This window comes from Peromyscus eremicus, chromosome 17 (assembly GCF_949786415.1).
Source record: "Peromyscus eremicus chromosome 17, PerEre_H2_v1, whole genome shotgun sequence".
Classification (NCBI taxonomy): Eukaryota; Metazoa; Chordata; class Mammalia; order Rodentia; family Cricetidae; genus Peromyscus; species Peromyscus eremicus.
In genome coordinates this window covers 18,478,124-18,502,036 of record NC_081433.1, presented here as the reverse complement: position 1 = coordinate 18,502,036, position 23,913 = coordinate 18,478,124, and the positions used below count along the sequence as shown (strand labels likewise).

The 23,913-nt window shown below is 42.8% G+C and overlaps 1 protein-coding gene across 2 annotated transcripts; it reads right to left on the bottom strand.

Moving 5' to 3' along the window:
• Positions 1–7,091: 7,091 nt before the first annotated feature.
• Positions 7,092–13,366, bottom strand: Thap1 (THAP domain containing 1). Of its 2 annotated transcripts, XM_059244320.1 has the most exons (3): positions 12,943–13,333; positions 10,163–10,358; positions 7,092–8,776 (listed from the first exon to the last, which is right to left on the bottom strand). In XM_059244320.1, the coding sequence occupies exons 1-3, from the start codon at positions 13,011–13,013 to the stop codon at positions 8,408–8,410; spliced, it is 636 nt and encodes a 211-aa protein (XP_059100303.1). In that variant the 5' UTR covers positions 13,014–13,333; the 3' UTR covers positions 7,092–8,407. The 2 variants fall into 2 exon arrangements, with proteins under 2 accessions (XP_059100303.1, XP_059100304.1); XM_059244321.1 differs by lacking the exon at positions 10,163–10,358 and having other exon boundaries at positions 8,572–8,776; positions 12,943–13,366.
• Between the last annotated feature and the right edge of the window lie 10,547 nt (positions 13,367–23,913).

Below are 23,913 nucleotides of genomic sequence, written 5' to 3'. Positions count from 1 at the left end.
TAAGGGAAGAACAGATGGATAAGCACAGTCACTACAGACTGCAAGAACCCTTCTGAAGGGGCTGGAGAGATGGCTCAGAGGTTAAGAGCACCAACTGCTCTTCCAGAGGTCCTGAGTTCAATTCCCAGCAACCACATGGTGGCTCACAACCACTTGTAATGAGATCTGGTGCCCTCTTCTGGCCTGTAGGGACACATGCAGGCAGAATACTGTATACATAACTAATAAATAAATTAATTAATTAATTAATAAATAAATAAATATTTTTAAAAAAAGAACCCTTCTGAAAAGAACAATGTTACAACCGGGTCACAGAAAGATTCCCAAACAATCAAAGTGTAAACAGTTTCTGGAAAGAAAGATGACCCAGGGCAGATTTGGAAGGGCCAACCTGGGTCCCATCCCCTGGCCCAGCAAAGCTGGAAGGGAGTCAATATTGTGCCCTAAGATCAAGGTGAGACATCTGGCCTCTACCAGAAACCATCATGTGTGCATTTCAAATGTTTGCTCCAGAACAGCACTAGGGGCCTGGGTGCTCCCCACGGATGGACAGACAGACGGGATCAGGGAGGTAAGGCCCTCACCAAAGGATGCAGAAGTTCACAGCATGCACATTCTGCATGACTAATGAACCAGGATTTCTTGGACTTCTTTGTGGAAATAATGGGTTCTGGAGCTTAGCGAACAGTTCTTAGTGCAAGGGAATCCCAGGCTTACCTTTGATCATTTTTCTCCCCAAATGTCTCTAACAAAATAAAATTTCTAAAGGCATAAACAAGTGATTTTTTTATGAAAATGAAAATGATCATTTTTCTTTTTTAATTTTATTCTTTTTCATTTTTCTTTATTAAGAAATTTTCTACTCACTCCACATACTATCCACAGATTCCCCCCTCCTCTCTCTTCCCACCCCCCAGCCCTCTTTCCCAAGCCACCCCACATCCCCACATCCCCCAACGAGGTCTCCCACGGAGAGTCAGCAGAGCCCAGCACACTGAGCCTAGGCAAGTCCAAGCCCCTTCCCACTGCACCAAGGCTGTGCAAGGTGTCACACCACAGGCACCGGGTTCCAGAAGCCTGCCCATAGTCCAGGGACAGATCCTGATACCCAGACCCCCCAAACAGTTTGAGCCAAACAACCGTCTTCCGTATCCAGAGGGCCTAGTCCAGTCCCATGGGGGCTCCACAGCCACTAGTCCACAGTTCATGGGCTTCCACTAGTGTGGCCGGTCATCTCTGCACATCCTCCCATCATGATCTTGACGTCCCTCACCTGCAGTATCTCTCCTCTCTCTCATCAATTGGATTCCCGGAGATCAGCCTGGTGCCTGGCGGTGGATCTCTGTATCTGCCTCCATCTGTCACTGGACAAAGGCTCTATGATGACAGCTAGGTTAGAAAATTATTATTTTTCAAAAGTAGTGTAGCCAAATGGGAGGATCCCTGGGTTGTCGCATAGGAAATCATAGTTTTTAAGAGCTGGAGACAATTCTTACCAAACATACAAAAGGTTTTCAGTTTTTGGAAACGCGAACCTATGAGCAAACCACTATGTTCTAAACCATCAGAACTTGTATTCTGATTCTTATATTCTTGGGTCATAGGAAATGTCACTTCTGAAAATGTGACAGCTGTAAACAAGTGTGTTTTTCTTCTATCGAGGTTTTTTTATTTCTTTTATTAGGATAAGCAAGTTTCAGTGTCGTCACAATATGCCCCGGTGTAAAATCTTTTGCGTCACTAATCAAAACTGTGTTGGCTTGTGTGGAGAAGGTGAGACTAACAACGCGAGATTCCAGCAAATGCTTCCCTTTTTGCCCCCAACAGATGTGTGCTTTGTAGAACCCTGCGGATTCCTGAGTGTTCTCATTACCGGCCAGCAGAGGACAGCAGGAGACCGTAAATGAAAACATGCAGGTCTTGCCGGCTTTGCTGAGCCCAGCAACTGAGCCCAGCCCTCCTTTGCCCGAATCCTAACACCCAGCACTTCTAAAACTGGGGATCAGAGCTCGTCCCCTTACTCGTTCACTAATTAACAGTAGGTGCAGGCAGCAGCGCAACAAAGACCAAGATGATCGCCAAACACCGTTGTAGCCAGTGGCGCCGACCCCATTCCACTATTTCAGGAGACAGCGGCACAGGAAGTCTGGAAGCAACATTCCTTCCCTCTGGCTGCACTTTGTTTCTCTTTTTAATTCTTTACGTAACCATCTCTGTCCTCCTGGGCTCTTCCGGGCCCTGGACTGTATTTAGTGATGGACTGGTTAGTTTTCAAGCATTCTGAGGCTGAGTACTTGAACTTGACAAGTTCTTTGGCTTCTGTAAATCTCTTCCTTCTCTCCAATAATGGGCTGCATCTGGCCCTGATTGCGTGCCCACTCCCAATTCGTAGAAGTACCAAAACTCAGCCTCTAACAGTGCAGTTTTAAGACGATGATTAAGTTAAAACACCACCTGTAGTGTGGGTCCCTGATCCAAATGGACTGGTGTTCTTGCAAAAAGAAATCAGGGCTCACAGAGGAGAAAACAAACGTGTGTTGAAGTTAAAAGTAACTGATCCCAACCTTGTGATGCCCAGACCAACTGAAAAATAAAAACCTTTTTTCTAACTCTAAAACCTTTGTTTTTTAAACTTTTTTGGGATTTAAAAGCATTTCTTGGATATTTTTTGCTCATGATACTTGTAATACAAGTAACCGGAGAAAGAAACACGTTTTTGTATCAACTATCTATTTTTGCATAAATCCTTCAAGATCTTTGTGGATAAAAGAACAAGAAGTTATTGCTGTGTGCATTCGTTGGGTTGCTCTCTGAAGCCACAGAGAAGGATCCCACAACTCCTTATCTTTTATTACTCTAAAGCCAGCACAAGTAGAGAATATTTCCACATTGGGATGGACCCTGGCCTCCTTAAACCACATTAGCAGCATCTATGGTTGAAGTTGCCCACCAGGAGAAAAAAAAAAAATTATACTCTCTTTCACAGGTTGAAAGCTTATCTGGGTGGGGTCTTGCCTTGAGGGTACCCTTCCCTTTCCATCTATTCTAATACAGGTAAGGCCTCTTTTTTTTTTTTTTTTTTTTTTTTTTTTTTTTTTTTTTTTTTTGGTTTTTCGAGACAGGGTTTCTCTGTGTAGCTTTACACCTTTCCTGGAACTCGCTTTGGAGACCAGGCTGGCCTCGAACTCACAGAGATCCTCCTGGCTCTGCCTCCCGAGTGCTGGAATTAAAGGCTTACACCACCACTGCCCGGCAAGGCCTCTTCTTTTTTTTTTTTTTTTTTTTTTTCGAGACAGGGTTTCTCTGTGTAGCTTTGCGCCTGTCCTGGAACTCACTTGGTAGCCCAGGCTGGCCTCGAACTCACAGAGATCCGCCTGGCTCTGCCTCCCAAGTGCTGGGATTAAAGGCATGCGCCACCACCGCCCGGCAAGGCCTCTTCTTAATGGCACTAATCTCCTTAACAGTTACAGACTCTCTTCCAACACAGGCCTTCATTGTAACATTAAGCTTGTTGTGTCCTTTTTCTCCCCAAACTGTACATTTTATATTTCTTTCACCCCATTTATGTTTTTTCATTGTAGACCTGCATAATAGTTACTACTACTAACCACATGATAGAGTTATCATTCAGCTGTTTTAAAGTCTCCTCCGCCAAAATCCATTACTTTTAAATATACCCTCAAGACACTTCTTAGGATATAGTTAGAAAGCAACCACATTTTTGCCAAAATATCATACAAAGGGTCCCTAGCCCAGTTGCTAAAATAATCTCTTGAGCTGGGCCTCCACAGTATGCATACTTCTCAACACTACTGTCTTACAAAGTCCTACTACAAACATTTAATTGGGGTGGCTCACTTACACTTCAGAAGTTCAGTCTGTTATCATTATGGTGGGCCATGGTGACATGCAGGCAGACATGGTGCTGGAGAAGTAGCTAAGAGTCGTGCATCTTTCAGGCAACAGGAAGTTGACTGAGGCACTGGGTAGTATCCTGAGCATAGGAAACCTCAAAGCCTAACCCCACAGTGACACACTTCCTCCAACAAGGCCATACCAACTCCAACAAAGCCACACCTCCTAATAGTGCCACTCTCTATGAGATTATGGGGGCCAATTATATTAAAACTACCACATTCTACTCCCTGGCTCCCATAAGCTTGTAACAATATCATAATGCAAAATGCATTTAGTCCAATTGCAAAAGTCCCCATAGTCTATCACAATTTCAACAATGTTTAAAAGGCTAAAGTTCAAAGTTTATTCTTCTGAGATTCATGCACTCTCTTAACTATAATCCCCTGTAAAATCAAAATTAAAAAAAAAAAGATCCAACATTTAATAGCACAGCATATACATTAGAATTCCAAAACATAGGGGAGGGAGCATAGTGAGGAAATACTGGACCAAAGCAAGACTGAAAACCAGCTGGGCAAACTCCAAACTCTGCATCTCCATGTTTAATGTCAAAATGCTTTTCAGATCTCCAACTCTATTCAGCTTTGTTGACTGCAACATACTTCTTTCTCTTGGGCGGGTTCCACTCCATTAGCAGCTTTTCTCGGCAGGAATCCCACGGCACTGGCATCTCTAACATCTTGGGTTCTCCAAGGCAATCTAGGATTCAACTTCACAGCTTCACACAAGGCCTCTTCTGTGCCTCCACTCAGGGACATCCCTGACACATGCCTGGCCTCAGTGGCTTTCATTAGTCTCAGAGGCAAATTCCACAGCCCTTTTCTTCTATCCTTAACTCTAAAGCCAGAACTGCATGGCCGAAGCTGCCAAGCTCTGCTCCTTGCTTGGGCTGGAACATGGCCCCCTCATTCAATTACATATTCAACTTTCTGTTTTTGGTGGTTTCCTTCACTAAGCTTGGCTATCCTGAAACTGGATCTGTAGACCAAGCTGGCCTTGAACTCAGAGATCTTTCGATTACATCTTCACAATCGATGATTTCCTTCAGTGCCTAAGCTTGGCTGTTCTGGGACTTGCTCTGTAGACTAGGCTGGCCTCTCTAACTCAGAGATCCACCACTTCTGCCTCCCCAGTGCTAGGATTAAAAGTGCACACCACCACACCTGACTCTAAGCTTTTCTTTAATTCCTTTTCACAAATTGGAAACTTAGCTGGGTGGGATCTTGTCCTGAGATCATCACTCCCTTTATTCCATTTCTTAATCTGTTTATCTCTTCAAACACAGGACTTAGCTCCATTCCACTTCCTGGTGCTCCTTTTCTCTTCAAATTTTACATTTTGTATTTTTCCTTTATCAGCTTGTTCCTTTTCATTTCAAATCTTCATTAGAGTTAACACTAATGAAAAAATGAGAGTCTATGCTAGGCTGTTGTGAAATTTCCTCTGCCAGCAGAATTCATCCGAAACTCTTCACTTTAGCCTCAGGCAGACTCTTCAGACAAGGGCAAAAGGCAGCCACGTTCTTCACTACAATATCACAAGAATGATCTCTAGGCAACATATTAAAATTCCTCTCTGAAACCTCGAGCGAGCTCCTGACATTGCAAATCATTATCAGCACCATTGTCCAACATGCTCCTACTAGTATACCCCATTAAACAGTGCTTAAAGCATTCCACTCCTTTCCTAGCCCAAAGTACCAAAGTCCATTTTACTCCAAACAAAAGCATGGTCAGGCCTATCACAGCAATCCCCCAGTCCCTGGTACCAACTTCTTAGTTTGGGTTTTTATTGCTGTCAGGAGACACCATGACCATTGCAACTCTTATTAAAACAAACAAAAACCATTTAATTTGGGGGGCTCAGTTTCAGAGGTTCAGTCCATTATCATCATGATGGGGAGCACGGTGTCATGCAGACGTGGTGCTGGAGCTGAGGATGCTACAGCTTGCAGGTAACAGGAAGTCAACTGACAGTCACACTGAGGGAAGCTTGAGCAAAAGAGACCTCAAAGCCCACCCCCACAGTGACACACTTCCTCCAAGGCCACACCTCCCAATAGTGCTATTCCTTGGGAGACATTTTCTTTCAAACCACCACAAGCCAAGTTCTCAGTTCTTGCTCTAACCCACCTACCTGATGTGCCAAAAGTATCTTGATTTGTGGCTTTGTTATGTTGCTACAAAGTTCATGAAAATTGCTACTTCACCATTAAATAGTATTTGGAGAGATCTAAATCTATGTTCCTGGGCTGCGGTTACTCAAATTTAGCTTGTTGTTGTTGCTGTAAGAGCTGTTTCTTTTGCTTACCACGAAGCTGGGTTCCATGAGTACCCAGTGAAGACTCCCATCCCTTAGTTGATTCTAAATCAAGTTAATATACTATGTAAGTAACCCAATTATTTTACACTTTTAAACTACTGATCCACATGGAGCATAGTGATATACACTTGTAACCCCAGCATGTGGCAAGTTGAGACAGAATTGATACAAGTTCAATGAGAGCTAAGGGTACCTAATTCAAAGCCAGGCAGAGATAAAAAGCCAAACTGTGTCTCAAAAAAAGGCGAGGGGGGTGGGGCGTATGGGTCAGACATGGTGGCATGATAATGCCTCTAATCCCAGCACTTGGGAGGCAGAGGTAGACGGATCAACCTGGTCTGCAGAGTGAGGCCAGAAGAGGGCATCAGATCACCAGGAACCAGAGTTACAGGAAGGAGGCTGTGAGCTGCCATGTGGTTGCTGGAAACCCAACTTAGGGCTTCAGAAACAGTTTTAGGTGTTCTTAACCACTGAGACATCTCTCCAGCCATATAAAATAGATCTTTAAAAAATTACTAATAGGGGGCCAGGCTTGGTGGTACATGCCTTAAATCCCAGCACTCAATAAACAGAGGCAGGTAGCTCTCTGTAAGTTCGAAGCCAGCCTAGTTAGTCTACATAGTGAGTTCCAGGATAGCCAGAGCTACATAGTGAGACCCTGTCTCAAAAAAAACAAATAATAAGAAAAAGAATAGAGAAATTCTGATATAGCTTGGGGGTAGAGTGTTTGCCTAGCACCAAAAAAAAAAAAAAAGATGTTCATAAAACTACTCAAATTCCATGAATTAGAAATGCTACCTATCTCAGATTGGCATGGCAGTACATCGGAAAGAAAAGGCAGATCCACAAACGACACTTGAATAGCATTATCTTTAATACTGTCTTAAAAGGTCTGCTACTCCTCAACTACAGTGTACTCTGAAATATAAAATATGCTTCTCCTAAACCTAAATAGAGAATTATTTTATCAATATCTGTCTACTCAGAACATCTTTTCATTTCAAATTTATGTAAGCTTTCTCACAAAGTCAGAACACAATCAATCCACAGTATGAACAGAAACTGCAATATTTAAGTCTCAACACTTTTGGACATAAACACAGCACATTACTTTTGGACATAAGTCACTTGAAGTAAATTAGATATAATTTCTAACTTTAGTGAAAAAAATAATTTTTATGCAATGGCTTGACCAAAATCGAACAGGTAAGGGAAAAGTTACCATATTCTGATACAAACCAAACTCTATGTTAGAAGTTTGAATGTTAGAAGTTTGAATGCAGATTAACTACAGCTGTAGAATTCGATGCCTTTAGGTAGGGGATAATGAGAGCATATGAGGAACCAGGTCCCAATTTCATTTTCTGAAAGTGTGCACACGTATACATGTGGAGGTCTGAAGACAACCCTGTGGAGTTGGTTCTCTCCACCTTTACTTGGGTCCCAGGGTTAGACTCAGGTGGCCAGGCTTGCATGAGAAGCACTGCCCCGAAGGGAGCAGCTCAGCAGCCCAACTTTCACTTCACTGCTAGCAATACCTCTCTTGGAGGCCTTCATTCCCCAAGACACACCTCCAATTTTATAAAGCTATGAACAAAAAGGACCTACTTTAAAATCCACTTTATGAAGTTAGTAATTAAATATGGAATGACTCTTCTGAAGACAGCAAAATAGTTTTCCTCAAATATTGACTTGACATTTCATTTTTGACAAGTGATTGAGAAAAATAAATGAAGCTCTGACTATAAATACAAATGTGTATGTACATCTCTATATTCTGAGAGGCTGTCCTATGATCTCTTACACTTCTGATTTAAATAAGTTCTCTCAATAAAGGACATTAACTTTGAAACTTAAATCATCTTTACTAAACCATTATCCTCTCTACTTTTCATTTTTACATTATTTCTATAAATACTCAAATGAAAAACAATCCACCATCTTGAAAACAATATACAACATCATACTGGTGGTCTAAGTTTTTTTTTTAAATATTTTGTTAAAATGTAAAAACTCTGAAATTACAAACAAAAAAATTACAATTTTACAGTATATAACTACTTTATTTTAAAAAAATATTCTGATTTTTTTATACAAGTAATCAAGTGCTAGTTTTTCAAATGAACTCCTGTGTGTAGGCTAAAAGAGAGCATGTAGTCTTGTCTCTTCATGCTGGCACTTCAACAATTTCGAAGTAGTCATGTGGGAGAACTACATAGCCCCTCTCGGACGCATCATCTTTCTCTCTCTGGAAATGCACAACCTCCTTGAGCTTTTCCAGCTGTCTCTCCTGCCTCCGGCATCGCTGCTGGGCAGTCTTGAGTTTCTTCCTGAGCTTTTCCACCTGCTGCTCCAGCTGGTGAATCCTCTTCCTCTGGTGCATTGTGTCCTCCACAGTGTAATTGTGGTCACAGAACACCGAGAGATTATCAGGCGTCTGGAGAGGAGGCATTAGCAGCCCAATAGCGGCATCAACCTGGGAAGTGGGGGGTGAAGGAGGAGAGGGAAGCTGTTCTTGGGGTTCCAGATCTTCCTTCTAAAACAGCAATACACAAGCATATGTGAGTTTAGTAACGAAATAATGGCCTCAAAATACCTGTACAGTTTTAGCATTAGACTTTTTTGTCACTCCATGGTACCAAAAAATTCCAAAATGAGAAAACAGATTATCTTGGAGGTGATTTTTACAATACTGGCATGGAATCCAGGGCGCCAGGACTTCAAAGCTTTTTATCACTAAAACTATATCTTCCAGGCTAAACATTTCAACATTAGGTTTTGGCTCGTTTGGGGATTTTTAAAAAACAGGGTCCTGCTGTGTAGCCTAGGCTGGACTCACACTTGAGCTCCTCCTGCCTCTACCTCCCAAGTTCTAGGATAACAAGAATCTGTAACTCTGTCTGGCATCAGTTTGCGGTGGGTTTTGCTTTTCTGTTTTTGTTTTGGGGTGGTGGTGGCGGCCCTTCCTGTATAATCCAGGCTGGCCTGGAACTTACTATGTTTGTACCAAGCTAGCTTCAAACCTGTGGCAATCCTCATCGGCTGGGCTCCCCAGTGCTCGGATTGCAGGTGTGTGCCACCACAGGGACATTTTCAGTCCTAATGCCACTTTTCTATTTGAGTCCAAGTGGGATTTGTGAAACGGAAAAAGTGATTTAGTTAGATGTAAGTAAATACTAAACACCTAAAACAGGAGAAAAACCATTTGAAAATAAACTGTCACTAGGAACGAAAAACAAAACTTATCAACACGTAAATAAAGAAATAGAACTATCTTTAACTTACAAAACTAGACTGAGTTCTTAGTGTGAGACATTCAATACATAGAACTCTATGTTTTTAAAAAGTGTATTATTGTCAATAGTGGTTACTTTTATGTTTTCTTTAAAAAGATTTCTTTTTAATCATGTGCATATTTATGTGTGTGTCTGTGTGAGTGTCTGCTGTGGGGGTGGAAGTGGAGGTGCATGAGAAGGCCAGAGATATTAGATCTCCTGGAGCTGGAGTTCCAGGAATTGTGAGCCACCTGACTGGGTGCTGGGAATCAAACTCAGGTCCTCTGGAAGAGTAATACACACTCTTAACCACTGAGTCCCAACAGTGGTTACTGTTAACAATGGGTTTCAAACACACTTGTTTTCTTAACCCTTCCAATTTTTCCAAAGTTCCCACCACGAACACATTAGTTTCATAAATGTTATCGTGTACAGCCGAAAACCAGTGCTTATGATCCTAGATTTGGGGAGGCAGAGGCATGAGGATGGGGAGTTCCAATTCAGCCTCAGCTATACAAAGCTCAAACCAGCCTGGGCTATGAAAGCCCCTGCCTCACACAAGAGATATGAGGGGAAGAGAAGAGAGGCGAGGAAGAAATCAACGATAAGGAAGGGAAAACCAGCCCAACATTTAAAACCCGACTTACCTTGTCATGTGGCTCTGTACAAAGAAATATTGTGGGTACAGCATTCTCCTTCAGTAGCTTGTTGTTGCACTCTCTCTTAAAGCAGTCTGGAGTAAAATGCTCTGAACAAATACTGCTGTACTTAGTGGGCTTGAAGTTTTTTCTTCTAACAGCTGCCTCCCACTGTTTACAAAGACTGGGACGAGTCAGAGGAAACCTAAGAAGACACAATTCAGTTCTCCGACTTGAAGAAAATAAATAAAGAGCACCCACATGCTCCTGCTTATCAGCTTCTGTTGTTGTTAACGCACTAAGGAGAATCTGACTGAAGATGAGTTACTTATCTCACCGATTAAGGTTTATCTTTTCCTAATGAAGACACCAACAGTTCAAGTCAAACAGACAGTATGCAATACAATTCTACTCATCTTTTACTAGTACTTCTGTGTTTCATAGAAAAACAAAAGTTGTACATATGTCTGTGTCCTGAGATACATTTCCAACTCTTCCTGAATCAGCCCAATAAATACAAATAGACTAAATCCTGACTGCCTGAATTACAGACAAATGATAAAGAAATAAAGGACATATTTATCCCATCGCTTAACTCAGCCTAGGTAATGGGGACCCTTTATATGTATTGTCACTATGCTTTTCCATGTCAAAGGCTTGGTGGCACGCTGGAGGGACTGGAAAAAGCAGAAGAAGAATGTTTCAATTTAGGCTCCACAGTTTTTCTACCACATAAGGTCTACCAGACCCTGATCAAGCTTTTTTTACGAAGACCTAACTGTTGGGGAATATTATTTTAAGGTGTGTTACTTTTGTTTATGTTGAATTTGTTTAACTCTGTGAAGCTGTGTTACTGTGCCTGCCTAGACACCTGATGGTCTAATAAAGAGCTGAATCGCCAATTAGCGAGGCAGGAGGGGGCTGGCAGGCAGAGAGAATTAACATAAGGAGAAATGTGGGAAGAGGCAGATCTAGGAGTGAGAGAAGGAGGAGGATTCCAGAGGCCAGCCACCCAGCTACACAGCAAGCTATGGAGTAAGTAAGAGAACAGGAAAAGCCTAGAGGCAAAAGGTAGGCGGGATAATTTAAGAAAGCTGGCAAAAAACAAGTCAAGCCAAGGACACTCATAATTCAGAATAAGCCTCTGTATGTGTGATTTATTTGGGAGCTGGGTGGTGGACCCCCAAAAGCGCAAAACCAACCAACACCACCTAATCAATCTTCATGTGAGTGCTTATTCTTTACACATCTTTTTGCACTGCCACTACATACAATCTGGAAAAAACAAACAACAACAAAACCACATTCCTAGAAAGAAGTACAAACCAGTGGGGACTTCTTATAAATCTTAGTATCCAGTCTCCCAGCCTAGGAGCACAAATTCTAGCTGTCAAGATCTCTGCCATTTACTGTTCTTTTAGATAATGGATAAGATGCATGTTAGTCCTGCTTTATTTTTCAACATCCAGCAACTGAAATAATATCTTTGATGTGTGTCATCTTTAACTGTTCTCCAACTTTTTTGTTTGTTTGGTTTTTTTTTTTGTTTTTCGAGACAGGGTTTCTCCGCGTAGCTTTGCGCCTTTCCTGGATCTCACTCTGTAGCCCAGGCCGGCCTGGAACTCACAGAGATCCGCCTGGCTCTGCCTCCTGAGTGCTGGGATTAAAGGCGTGCACCACCACCGCCCGGCACTGTTCAACTTTTAAGATTTCCCCCTGCCACCCTAACAGAAGCATAGGGAAGGGAAGGGGCAAGTTGAACGCATGTTCCTGTCACCATTTCCTATTCTATTCCTACAGTTTGAAGATGTATGAAATTTCAGAAATTCTAATCAACCAAGAAGTAGTTCTAGGAAATATTCTATCCTCTTCCCAGAGAGTAACATCAGCACACGAATCTCAACTTTCTATCAAACATTTTTTATTAAACACAAACAGCCCCCCCCCAAAAAAAACTGAAAGAACATTTTGAAATTTGCTTCTGTAATTGCTTTGCTATGGATAACTTGTATAATTTACCAGTGAATCTGATCTCTTAGTTTCCTGCATACACTCAGGAATTCCTTCAAAAACCTAATGTAAAACTTGTAACATTTTGTGGACCATTATCAGTGTTAATAATTATCATTAGTAACGTTAAATCTGCAGCTTTCTTATACTTTCAAGAAAGTATTTTTCACCCTGGGATTCTTGCTTGCGGTATCTACCGCCCTGACAGCGGCGGGAAAGGCTGGCATTAGCTCCTTTACTGAATAAAGTGTACGTTATCGTCCTCGTTACCATCGTGTTGGAAGACTGGGGTTCATCTTAGCAATAGCAAGAGATGTATAACCCAGAGATGCTTCAAGGTTGGTTCTTTGAAACTGGGTCTAAAAGTCCTCCCTGACATCCTGGTCGGGTGTCAACACTTAATTGCTTCCCTCCTACCCACAACAGCGAGGTCGGGAAAACTGTCTTCCTCCTAAGCGTTTGGATTTCAAGTGGATCCCTATGGACCATTTCCCACCCCGGCGCGGCTCGTGACGAAATCCGGAGGGCTCCGAGAGGCCTCTAGGCGTCGCTCGCACGCCGGAAACCCTCCGCGAGAGAGCGAGAAGGGCGCGCTCGCAGCCCCACGGAGCCGGCGCGCACCGGGGGCCGCGCAGCCATGGGTCCCCGCCCCCGCCGGTCAGCCGGCCGGCCGCCCCGCCTTCTCCAGGTCTCGCGCGGCCACGCACCGAGCTCCGCCTCCGCCCGCCCGCCCGCCCGCGCGCCCCCGGCCCCGGCCGCGGAGCACGCCAGTTACCTACTTGTGGAAAGAGACGGGCTTGTCCTTATCGTACCGGTTCTTGCAGCCGTAGGCGGAACAGGACTGCACCATCCTTCCGGCCCTCCACACTTCCCTTCTGCCCGGGAAGCAGGTGGAAGGGGAGCGGGGGGGGGGCTCTCGGGGTCCGCTGCGCTCGGCTTCGACACGCTCGCTGCTCTCGGTGGCTTTGGTCAGCAGTTACAGGGACGATGACCTCACTGTGGGGGCGACTACCCTGTCCGTTGTGGTGTTTGCTTTAGCAGAAAGACCACGGCTTTCGCCCGTCTCCCATCTTCAAGATGGCGGAGGCAGCTTCAACCTCACCTCTCGCGAGGAGTTCGCTCGTGGTCTCTGATTAGCCGAAGGTAACGTTCCCAGGGAAGCCGACCATTGGCTAAGGCGAGGCGAGGCGCTGGGGCGTGGTCACCGGTGCGGAAGTGGGTGGGCCCGCTGCGCTTTGGCCGGAAGAAAGGGCGTTTGTTGGGGAGCCATGCTTAAGAAGCTGGCGTGGTAGTGGTCGCTGCGGTTCGTTTGTCCGTCGTTTTTTCTGCTGCAACTTGAGAAAGAACGGCCTGTTGGGTCCGGAAACGGAAAGGAAACGTGGGAAAGCTCTAGTTCCTGGCAACACGGTTTTTGCTTTTTTTTTTTTTAAAAGAGCGGCCGCAGAGGTGTAATTTTGTACTAACGGGATCAGATTCAGAATCCAGGTGGCCGTCTTCTAGTAGAGAACAAGCGCTCATTCCTTCCCAGTTGAGAAAGCAGAAGCACTTCTGAACGTTGTGTCGTGTCGTGTGCTGTGCTGAAATTTGCGAGCTGCTGCAGGGTTTTTTTCATGCTGGAGAGAGGTTTTACGTCCTTGCCCCTCTGTAGTTTTCAGTCGAGCGCATTCTCCCTTGTAGACTATTTTCTGTCCCCTTAAATATTGCTTCCCTCAGGGATCCATTTAATGCCCGCCATTTCTGCAACACTTTAATTCTTGAGCCCACATACCATGATTTCCTAGCTCTTTTACTTCTACATACATGGGCTTGCCTTCCGAGTTATCAGGCGTATGGATTAAGTATTCAGCAACCACTTAAACCCAAAACCTTTGTATCACTGAGATTTAAAAAAAAAAGGGGGGGGGGACTTAACGCAGCGGTTAAGAGCACTTGTTGATCTTGCAGAGGACCCAGGTTCAATTCTCAGCACCCACATGGCAGCTCACAACACTCTGTAACTCCAGGGGATTGGCACCAGGCACACATGTCGTGAACATGCAAATAAATACGCAGGCGAAATACACACCTATGTAGGTCAGAGAACAATTTGTGGGAGTGGGTTCTCTCCTTCCACCCTGTGCCAACTGTTTTAACAGCTGAGCAATCTGCTTGCTCCTAGGATTTTTTCCCCCTTCCTCAAGACTGAGGTTAATCTTATGGAATAAAAAGAATAGCTTTTGGTTATTCTCTCATCACCATTCTCGTTCAAGTCCTCACAGTTTCCTCCCCAACAACTCGTTGTCAGCCCTAGTTTCCAGCTTTCTGTCCCCCATAGAAACATTGCCAGCTCCTTGCTTAAAGGCTTACAGACTTCAGGGGGTTACCCCTATACTGAATAAGATCCAGATTGTTTATGGTGGTCAGCCCAAGGAACAAGTACTTCTGTGCTTCACCATCTTTCCCTGCTTGTCAAACTTCCATAATTGCTCAAATAGGCTGGGATGACCTGGGATGCCCATCCCCTGACATCCTGTCTATCATTAAGATGTATCTTAAGATGTATGTGTTCTCTTCTGCCAAGCTTTACTCACCTTCTCCAGCTAAGGCGTCAACTTTTTTTGTCCCTGTGCAATTCTGTACTTAGTTCTGGAAGTAATTATATGCTATAGTATTTGTGTGCCTCACCTGAACTGAGGTGCTGTTGAAGGCAGCATCTTACTGAACCCAGTAGCCCCAGCACGTTTGTATTTCACAGATTGTTTAGGAAATGTTGAATTAAATGGACCTAGAAACTACCTAAATTAGCTTCAGAGTAGCAGCTCTATACTAGAAACATCAGAATAGTGGCTTATTAACATTTTGAAAGGTACTGAGACTAGGTAATCTCTCTCTGTAGTCCCCTGTAAAGATAATAATCAGGATACGATTAACAGATTGGCTCCCCAAAATAATTTCCCTTAGTTACCTTAAACTCCTCACACATCAACTAGTTTGATAAATATTAATTGGAAATCTGGTGTGCACGTCTAAGGGCTAGGCTCTGTTTGTGAAGATGGGTGGTACACTAGTCTGCCTAACTTTTCTGAAGCTCCTATTCTGCAGTGAGGGGGAGGGGAAGCAAACAAATGTGAAAAGTGCTGTGAGGAGGTTGCAGTTTAAAAAAACGTGGGTAGGACTGGCCTTCGAGAGGAAGGGAATATTGAACCAAGATTCAGAGTTAGTGAATTAACTATGAGAATGGACAGACATCTTCTGAACCTCGGAGTAGGAGGAATGGTGAAGGCAGATCTCCTGAGGCCTAGTGCCTCTGGCCTGTTCAAAGGAAAGCATGAGTGTGTGTTGAGTTGCTGAGTGCCTGCGGGACATGTAAATGAGGTTAGAGAGGAAGGTAGAAGACAGCCTAAAGAGTTTTGTAGGCTGAGATAAGCTATTTTACTCTAAAATGGAGAATAGGCTTTACTTATTTGTCATGCTAAGGTTATTGTACTACTGAGCAACATCCTATGTCCAAAGCCAGCTTTTAAGCAAAAGGGTAATACAGTTTTAAACATATTCTGCAAGGTCAGGCTTCACAGAGGAAAGACAAGAATTGTGCTGTGAGTTTGGGGACAACCTGGTCTTAGTGAATTCTAGCCAACCAAAGGGTAAACAATCAAACCAATCCAAAAAAACAAAAAACAAAAAACCAAATTCTGCCGTATTGTTGAGATGGGAGTGGAGGTAATTTTCGAGGCTGAGACTGGTCTCTGGGAATGTGAGATACGAAATGGGTGATTTAGGAAGTGATCATTCCTCTTTTTCACTTATTTTTACATATTATACACCTAAATGCAGTTAGCATGTTATATCTAAAACTATTAATGAGACATATTAGTGTACCACCCATCTTCAGAGCTTATATTCTACAGAGGGGAAGATGGAATAAAACGTAAATTATACTAAAGTGCCTGAATAAGGGTGATTAAGAGAAAAGTCCCCTAACTGCTATAATTAGAGTAGGTATCCCATACCAGGAACAAACGTTTGCATTGGAAACCAGAGGATGGAGTGAATGAAGGTGAGGAGGAGCATTCCAGGCACCAGGAATGTGTTACAGCAGCAGCTTGTGTTTGAAAGTACAGCCAGCAGAAAAGGTCCAGGCCGTGGTGGTGGAGCGCAGTTAGGAGAAGGACATCAAGTAAAGATTGAAGGATTTAAGTCAAGTATTAGTTTGGATGAAGTTCAATGGGAGACCAGTGAGCCATTTCAAGCATTAACCAATATTTTTAAAGGGTAATTCTACCTATTTTAAGAGCTGGAGAAGGGCAACAATTTAAAAACAAACCAATTAAGAGGCTGTTGCTGGTGAGCAAAGAGGTGGTAGCTTGGGGGAAGGTGGTGGCAGAGAAGCTGAGAGTGGTAGGATTCAAGATGTTTGTAGTGCAAGAGCTACAGCTCAGTGAGAGTGGCTGTAAGAATTGGGTGGGGTTTGAGCACGGTTTCTAAATTAAACAACTGGCTTGACCATTAGATATATGTATGTATGTAATGCAAAGGCAAGGGATCTACTCACAACAGAGTAGAGACTTGGAAGGGGTGGGAACAACTTAAGCTGGGGGCAGGTTGTAGGACTGAGGATGCTGGAAGAGAAAGTTAAAAGTGGTGTTAGTATGCAGTAAAGGCCCATTAAGAAAAAAAACCTTTGTGTTCCAAAGAATAGCTTATGTAGCTTTGGTGAAGACCTAACCATCCAATTGGACCAGATCAGTCAATCTCCTAGCCAACAGCCTACCCCTACCTAGGAAGGCAGGGTCACCTGAAGACATGATAAAGGGGTAGGTGGAACAAGATTCTGCACTTAACCTTGCCAGAATCCCTGCCCCTAGTGCTGTTGAGTAAGCCTGCCTATTTTTCTTCTTTCTCTCTTCTCTAAGCATGCTTTCCTTAATACTTGGGATTTCCCCCCACATTTGAAGCTCCCTTACTTTCTCTAAAGCTTCCCTCCCCAACATATGGCTTGCTTGTCCACCGTGTGTTTATGCCAGCTTAAATGGCATAGCTTTTCCCCCCTCTTCTCTATTATTCAGGCAGCTGCTGGGCTTGACAACCTGCCTGTCTGCCCTGGGTTCTTTCTTTCAACCTCTAATAAAACTTTCCTTGAGCTTCATTTGAGTACATTCTTTAATTCTTGTGTTAATAAGACTAAGAGCCCCAAGAGGGGACTCCAACTTTCCTATATCACTGGTTCTGTGCTTAAGATTGCAAGCCACTAAGGAAGTGTACAAGGATCACTCTAGGATGCCTGTTTTGTGGTCATTGATTCAATGTAAAACCAGTCAAGTTGTTATATGGTTGGATTTTCTTCTCTTATTCATTCTCTTTTGTCTTGTCTTATTGTTCATAACTTGAAAATGAAATACTTTTATTTTGTTGGACATAATCCTTAATTGCCTCTATTTCAAAATGGTAAGTTATAGATTTGGTAAATTGCATATAATTTTAAAAATAAACCTGTTGAACTAAACACATTATAATTTTCTAAATAAAATATCTTCCACCCTAAATTTTTACTGTTATCTGCAAATTTATTGGCTTAATAGAAAAATAACTTTCACCCTTTTTTTTTTTTTTTTTTTTTTTTGGGTTTTTCGAGACAGGGTTTCTCTGTGTAGCTTTGCGCCTTTCCTGGAACTCGCTTTGGAGACCAGGCTGGCCTCGAACTCACAGAGATCTGCCTGGCTCTGCCTCCCGAGTGCTGGGATTAAAGGCGAGCACCACCACTGCTCGGCTAGACCGTACTTTCAATGTGTGGGAAAAAAGCTGTAGTACTGCTGGGCAGTGGTGGTGTACACCTTTAATCTCAGCACTCAGGAGGCAGAGCCTGGTCTACAGACGAGATCCAAGACAGGCACCAAAACTACCTGGAGAAACCCTGTCTTGAAAAACCAAACCAAACCAAACCAACCAAACAAACAAAAAAGCTGTAGTACTAAATTTTTTAAAAAAGCTTTAATGTGGGATTCACAAATAGGTTTTGACGCCCCAGAAATTAGTGCTCACTTTATATACAAACATACATGTACAGTGTTATATTTTAAGGATCCAGCATGACTGCCAATAGCCACTTTGGTTTTAACTGCCATTTTGCCTACCAAATGACCCTGGCATGCATTCCAAACCATATAAACAGAAGTTATTACATGTCAGATGTTGGTCTAGGCTCCAAGGTAGAGTACTTGCCTAACTGCACAGGCCTTGGCCTTGATCTCCAGCACTGTACCACTAAAAATACGGAAAAGGAAAAAGGTCAGCCTGGCATTTTATATTGGCCACTGGTAAGACATCCAGACTCTCTTCACCGACAATTTAGTGTCAGTAGTTTACAAGAAGGCCACACTTGTATAGCTTAGCGTAAGTCCTATTCTTTCTGCGGTGCAGCTGCCAAAGGTGACTTTTTCTGAACACTAGCTATTTTTTCCCTTTAAATTGTGTTTTTTAAACTAATTGGGTTGGGGATGTTGTCCAATGCTTGCCTAGTATAAACAAGGCCCTAGGTTTGATTCCAAGCATAATAAATGAGCTAATTAAAGTCCAAATTATTAGATGTCAGTGACCTTAAACCATCTGAGGGAGTCAGGAAGATGGCTCAGCAAGTTAAAGACACTTGCCACCTAGCCTGATGACCTTAATTCAATCTCCAGATCCCACACTGTAGGAGGAAGAAAATGACTTGTAATTCGTCCTCCGATCGCAAGTGCAGTGGCATGCCTGGAACAGCATAGACACATTTTTTCCTCCATCTGTCCCTTAATCCTTTACTACATCATGGTATATATCCTCTAAAAGACTACTCTGAGAAAGCCAAACATGATGGTGCAGACCTGAAATCCCAGCTCTTAGGAGCTGGAGACAAGAGAATCACAATGCCACCTACCTAGGTGAGCTTGAGGCCAGAAAGACTAAACAAGATCCCATCTCAAAAATAGGGAGGGGAAAAAAAAAAAAAAAAAAGACTATAGTCCCATAGTCTCAAAGAATAAAGCCTGCACTATAAGGGACTTTGAACAGATAATTAGTTTGTGTTTTGAGTCAAGGGCTCACTTTATAGCCCAGACTGGCCTCAAACTTGCAATGATCCTCCTGCCTCTACCTCCAGAGTGATGGGATTATAAGCATGTACCACCGAAGCTGAACTAGATGGCATGTTTCCTTATGGTGCGCCCACTCTCTCATTTTGGGATATGGGATATATCAGAAGATGCAGACAGTGACTGATAAGACCCAAGTTTACTTAAGGTCAAAGATTGAATGCTTACAGCTAATATTAATGCCATGAAATGGTTTAGGTCCCTGCTGGCAGGCCTCAAAGTTTATTGACGTGACACTGGAGATTTCTTACGTCTTAGTGTCTGAGAGCAGTGGTCCTCAACCTTCCTAATGCCGCGACCTTTAACTACAATTCCCCATGTTGTGTCCCACAACCACAAAATTGTTTTGTAATTTCACTACTGTTATGAACTGTAATATAAATATTTGTGTTTTCTGATGGGCTCAGGTGACCTGTGAAAGGGTTAACACTCGGGTCTCAACCCAGAGGTTGAGAACCATTGGTCTGAGAGCCTTAGTACCTCTTGTTTCTCCACAGCTGAGTCCCAGGTTTATGGACAATAGTTTAACAAAATGGTGAAGTATAGAACACATTCATCATACATCGGAACTGGGGTAGGGCAAGGGATGCTACTGCCAACATGGGGGTGCAAAATCAAAATGCATTACCCAACATACAATTGAAACACACAAGAGAAAGCCAGGCAGTGAGTAAAAAAGTACAAGCTTGTTTAAGTCTACACTCTACCTTGTTTTCTTTATATATTTGTTTATAGTAACCTTAAGAATGTTGCCAGATGTGGTGATGCATGCCTTTAATCCCAGCACTCAGGAGGCAAAGAGAGGCAGGCAGATCTCTGAATTTAGGCCTGCCTGGTACACACAGCAAGTTCCAAGCCAGCTAAGGATACACAGTAAGACCCTGTCTCATGCAAAACAAACTAAATGGGCTGGGGATGTAGTCCAATGCTTGCCTGATATAGACAAGCCCCTGGGTCTGACTCCAAGCACAATAAACAAGCCAATTAACATCCAAATTATTAGATGCCAGTGACCTTAAAACATGTGTTGGATCCAGCAAGATGGCTCAGCAAGCTAAAGCACAAGCCACCTATCCTGAACAATCCAGATTACTTTAGTGGACTAATGGTTAAGCAAACCATGGTCTACAGAATACTAATAGTAAAAGAATGAACTATTGGCCTACCCAACCTGGATAGTTCAAATCACGATGCAAGTTAAAATACTCAAAAGGTTGCAAATTATATATTATTGTAACAACTCCCTTAGCCCCAGACTCTACCTCTAGCTGTCCCAGAACACATTATGTAGACCAGTGTAAATGGATGGTTCCTGAATAACCACTCAGAGGCTTAATTATAAATGCTCAGCTGGTAACTCAGACTTATTACTAACTAGCTCTTACTCTTAAATTAACCCATATTTCTCATCTATACTTTGCCATGTAGTTCGTGGCTTGTTACCTCATTTTTCTACACATCTTGCTTCCTCGGCAACTAGCTGGCGGCTGCGTGACTCTGCAGCTCTCTTCCCTTCCTTAGTTTGGTTGTCTTACTCATACGTCCTGCCTGGCTATCAGCCAATCAGTTTTATTATTAACAATGAGAGCAACACACATTCACAGCATACAGAAGGACATCCCACAGACCAGGATGGCCTTGAACACAGAAATCTCCTGCCTCTGCCTCCTGAATGCTGGGATTAAAGGTAGGTACCACTATGCCCAAGTATTATTCTTGAAAATGACAAAATTATAGAAAGGAGAGCACATTAGTGGTTTCCTGAAGTTAAGGTTATGGGGCCAAGCAGTGGTGGCGCACGCCTTTAATCCCAGCACTCGGGAGGCAGAGCCAGGCGGATCTCTGTGAGTTTGAGGCCAGCCTGGGCTACCAAGTGAGTTCCAGGAAAGGCACAAAGCTACACAGAGAAACCCTGTCTCAAAAAACCAAAAAAAAAAAAAGAACTGGGTACAGTGGCTCACCCCTGCAATCCCAGAAAGGTCACCACAAGTTTTAGACCAGCCTGGTTTACTTACGCTAACAGGGCTCTTTGGTGAGATCTCTGAACAAACAAACAAAGAGACATTGAGGTAACTTCAACCTTTTGTATCCAGAATTAACAGATTGCCAAATTAATTTGCTTTCTTTAAAAACACAGGGTTTTTTTTAAATTTAAGAATATATAAACAGCTGGGCAGTGGTGGTGCACGCCTTTAATCCCAGCACTGGGAGGCAGAGGCAGGCGGATCTCTGAGTTCAAGGCCAGGCTGGGCTACAGTGTGAGTTCCAGGAAAGGCTCCAAAGCCACACAGAGAAACTCTGTCTCAAAAAACAAAACAAAAACAAAACAAAACAAAACAAAACAAAAGAATACATAAACAGAGACCAGGTGTTGTGACACACACCTTTGATTACAGCACTTAAGAGGCAGGGTCAGGCATTTCTCTGTAAAATCAAAACTAGCCAGGGCTATGTATTGAGACCCTGTCTTAAAAAGGAAAACAAATCCAGGGCTGGCAAGATGGCATATATACATAAGGGCTGCCAAGCATGACGACCTGAGTTCAGTCCCTGGAAGTCACATGGTAGAAAGACAGAACCAACTCCTGAAAGTTGTCCCCTGACCTCTGGGAACACTATGATATTTTAAAAAGTATAACTAAACAAGGTCTAGGGATATAGCTCGCTCAGGTGTCAGTGTGCTTGCCTAACGTGCAGAAAGGCCCCAAGTTCAATCCCTAGCAAACCACAAACTAGACATGGTGTCCATGCTTGTAATCACAGCACTTAGACAATAAAGGCAGGAAGAAAAGTAGCCAGTGTTCTTAACCACTGATCCATCTCTTCAGTCCCTGGTCTCTCCTGTGCTCACACTGGACTTAGACTTTCTGGATTCAGGTGATGGGAATGTTCACAGCCTAAGTTGATCACGTACAAATGTGTAAAAACATCACATCCTGCCCTATAAAAATGAGAAAGGGAAAATTCCCCTCCTGTAGTTCATCATTAATACTGAGTTGAGCTGCAGCATAAATAAAAAAAATGTATAGCCAAAATTAGCACTGAGTAAATAAATTACAATAAAGTGGATATTATTTTGGACACAGATCTATAAAGGAATTTATATGTACAAAAACAAATGTGTACAATGTATGGAATACTGTAAAGAGTAAAATACTAATATGCAACATGTTTTAAAAGCTACTGTGACTGTGGTCTTTGAAGAGTTGTAACTTTTTTTTTTTTTTTTTTTTTTTTTTTTTTTTTTTTGGTTTTTCGAGACAGGGTTTCTCTGTGTAGCTTTGCGCCTTTCCTGGGACTCACTTGGTAGTCCAGGCTGGCCTCGAACTCACAGAGATCCGCCTGGCTCTGCCTCCCGAGTGCTGGGATTAAAGGCGTGCGCCACCACCGCCCGGCGAAGAGTTGTAACTTTTAAAGTAAACAAAGAAATAAACATTACACCTTAAAATTTTTAGATACACTATTTTTATTCCAAAGAATAAACTCTGAACAAACTCCACATCACAAATTTGAGAGAAGCCTCTGACCTTCTGCAGACTGAGGTAGGTAGGCATCTGCACAGCCGCAGGGCTCAGGAACAGTCTGCTGTCCTGTGGACCACTGAGGATGGCAGGCGGCCGAACCCCTGTTCTAGTGAGCTGTTAACCTAAGTTCCCCTTCTCATTCCCCAGAGTGCTGCTCAGACTGTTGTCTGTTCTGGGCTTACACCATCTCTTTTGTGACTGTGTTTTGTTTAAAAAATCAAATTGCTGCTTTTCATGACCTCTGAGCACAGAAGTATCACTGTGATGTTTAAAACACTGATTGACTGTACTTGCTTAAATACTTCAAACTGATTTTGCATTTATCTCTAATGATCAGTAAAGATGAGGGAGTGGGAGGTATAAGATTCTGAGATATCAGTATGTTCCCTTTTGGTTTAGGAAGACTTCAGTCACACAGTAGTTTTGTACAGTACACCCCGTCCCAGGTATTAGCAGTAACTCCAAATATTACAGAACTGACATCTGGAACAGAACGCCAGTAAATAAAACCATGTGAAAAAAATCACACTGTCCGTAGCCCACACTGAATTTTTAAAAGGTGTTTTGAAATGAAAAAAATGTTTTCCAGTCTGGTAACAAGCTCCTACTATTCAAAAGCTTTCCAAGTTAGTGATGAGTGGCCATGTTTTTCTATGGTGCGTGCCACTCTTACTTGATTTGGAAGTATACACTCAAGATTGATGAAGCCATAGGCGAATCTTCCTTCTTGAGCTTTCTGTTCAGAAGCACCAAAACTGTTCCAGTGAAGGAATAATTATGAAAACTTGACTTCCAAAGAATTCCAGCTTCTCCTCAAACTAGCTTTCATGTCTATCTAAATATCACTAGTTCCATTGTATGTTAGGAAATAAAACAAAAATTTTTCATCCACAGGATGAAGATTTCATCTCTGAAACAGGAAGTTGATGACACCCTACCTTGCTTAGAAAATTCCCTACAGATAAGAGGAAAAAGTATGAGAAATTGCATTGATCATGTTATATCTAAGTGCTGTTTTTTGGTATTTTGTTTCTAACGGCAGACAACAGCTCTCTTAAGTCTAAATTAGGAAACAAATTGACATTTCATTCAGAATCTCATTATTTGGCAGCTAATTTGA